Below are 1669 nucleotides of genomic sequence, written 5' to 3' on the forward strand. Positions count from 1 at the left end.
AACATATTTTTCAACACTGGCCTGAACCATTAAATTTTCCCAATAGTTTTTCACGGAAAAAAACCCTCTCTCTCACCCACCGATTTTCCCATGCCCTTCCTCCATCAATGCCAACTGCGAAACTTCCCTGAGAGAGAGATGCGCATGCGTGCGAATCGAAAAACGATCTACTTGTTTCCTCCGCGCTCCTCGACGTGGTCAGTATAGCCCACTGAACCCAATATTTTCTCGTCCTTTTTCGCCAATTCTTCGAACTCATCCATATCGTCCTCTCTGATGGGAAACTCACCATTGCGCTCATAGTCCCACTCGAAATCACCAGGCCTCCTCTTCTGAACAAGATACGAACGATGGTCTCCACTATAAGATTCATATCATGCCCAATAATATAACATCTCAATATGGGGGACTATACCCATGGCCAACTACATGTGTTGGCGTTCCAGGGAATTCGATGTTGATTATAGTGTAATTCTACCCGAATTTATATGTAAATATAATGAGGAAACTCCTGAGTTCGGCTGCGGAGAGCGAATATATATTCCAATATTACACTGTCTCGTTAACTACTTTACCGTGAGTTTGGAAATTGCAAACTTGGGCAACTCTATTATCATAAAGGTTGAACCCAATCCTCCAAACGGAAGTTTTGCTAAGAATTTGAATTTCCTCAAAAACACAAGGTAATCTCAACAGATTTCACCCAAGGATTAGTCCAAAGATAGTAATTAAATTTTATACCAACGAGACTCACATTAATTCGTCCTTCCGTCATCTGTTCAACAACAAAACTCCGCAGCGGGTTTTCGTCCCTTAGAATATCTAAACACTAAGATCAGACAAAACCACTTCGACAGAGACCTCACCTGAGCTCATGCTGACGATGTTGAACTTCCTTGGCAGCCTTTCTGATACTTCCAATGCTTGCAGGACGAGATAATAATACCAGAGACAGTGAAAGGCGATCGAGGCCAAGGCCACGTCTTCACCTGATACCGACAAAAAACCCTCAAATACCTGATTAAGGCCCACTCGTGCTGTGAGTTGACCACAATGAACTGAATTGCGAACGGAAGTTCTCGACAGATTTTGCCTCCATAGTTCACAAATTAACATGTAATATCCAAATATCACATAAAAAATACTAAAATATCATAAAAGACATGTGTACACTTAGAATTAGATCAATATTAACCCACAGTGTAGACCGCGTGACTGTCCGCAGAAAACAGAGTTGATGGATTTACCCCCACAAAAGATGACTTTCTCTCGAGCGATGACAACTCTACCATGAGCTCTAATCCGGGCAGTAGTGGAATATATGTTCGCTTCTCCTCACCTGAGGTGGGGAGTTCCCTCACTATATTCGAAAGTTTACACAAAATTCTAAAATCTTCTAAAATTTCCTCAGAATTTCGATGTCATATCTCCAGAATTTTCCCACGTTGAATTCGGCTATCGTGTCAATGGTCTTCTAGGATGGTCACCTGTGCTCGCCTGCCCTGCATAGTCCAACGTAGCAGCTACCGTCGCCGTAAGAGGCGGGAGGTAAGTCAACACTATCATCACAAGGAGCTCATTATAACTCTCGAATGTGAGATTCATCCTAATGTGTAGCATCGCCGCAGTGGTGACAACGACGACAAATGCCCAGGCGCCCCACACCTCA

The 1669-nt window shown here is 43.1% G+C and overlaps 1 protein-coding gene across 1 annotated transcript; it reads right to left on the reverse strand.

Moving 5' to 3' along the window:
- Positions 1 to 171: 171 nt before the first annotated feature.
- Positions 172 to 332, reverse strand: Pmar_PMAR013921 (hypothetical protein; the record flags this gene model as incomplete). Its single annotated transcript, XM_002780072.1, has 1 exon — positions 172 to 332. A coding segment is annotated over one exon (161 nt), but the record flags the coding sequence as incomplete, so codon positions are not given.
- Between the last annotated feature and the right edge of the window lie 1337 nt (positions 333 to 1669).

This window comes from Perkinsus marinus (genome assembly GCF_000006405.1).
Source record: "Perkinsus marinus ATCC 50983 genomic scaffold scf_1104296944602, whole genome shotgun sequence".
Lineage (NCBI taxonomy): Eukaryota > Perkinsozoa > Perkinsida > Perkinsidae > Perkinsus > Perkinsus marinus.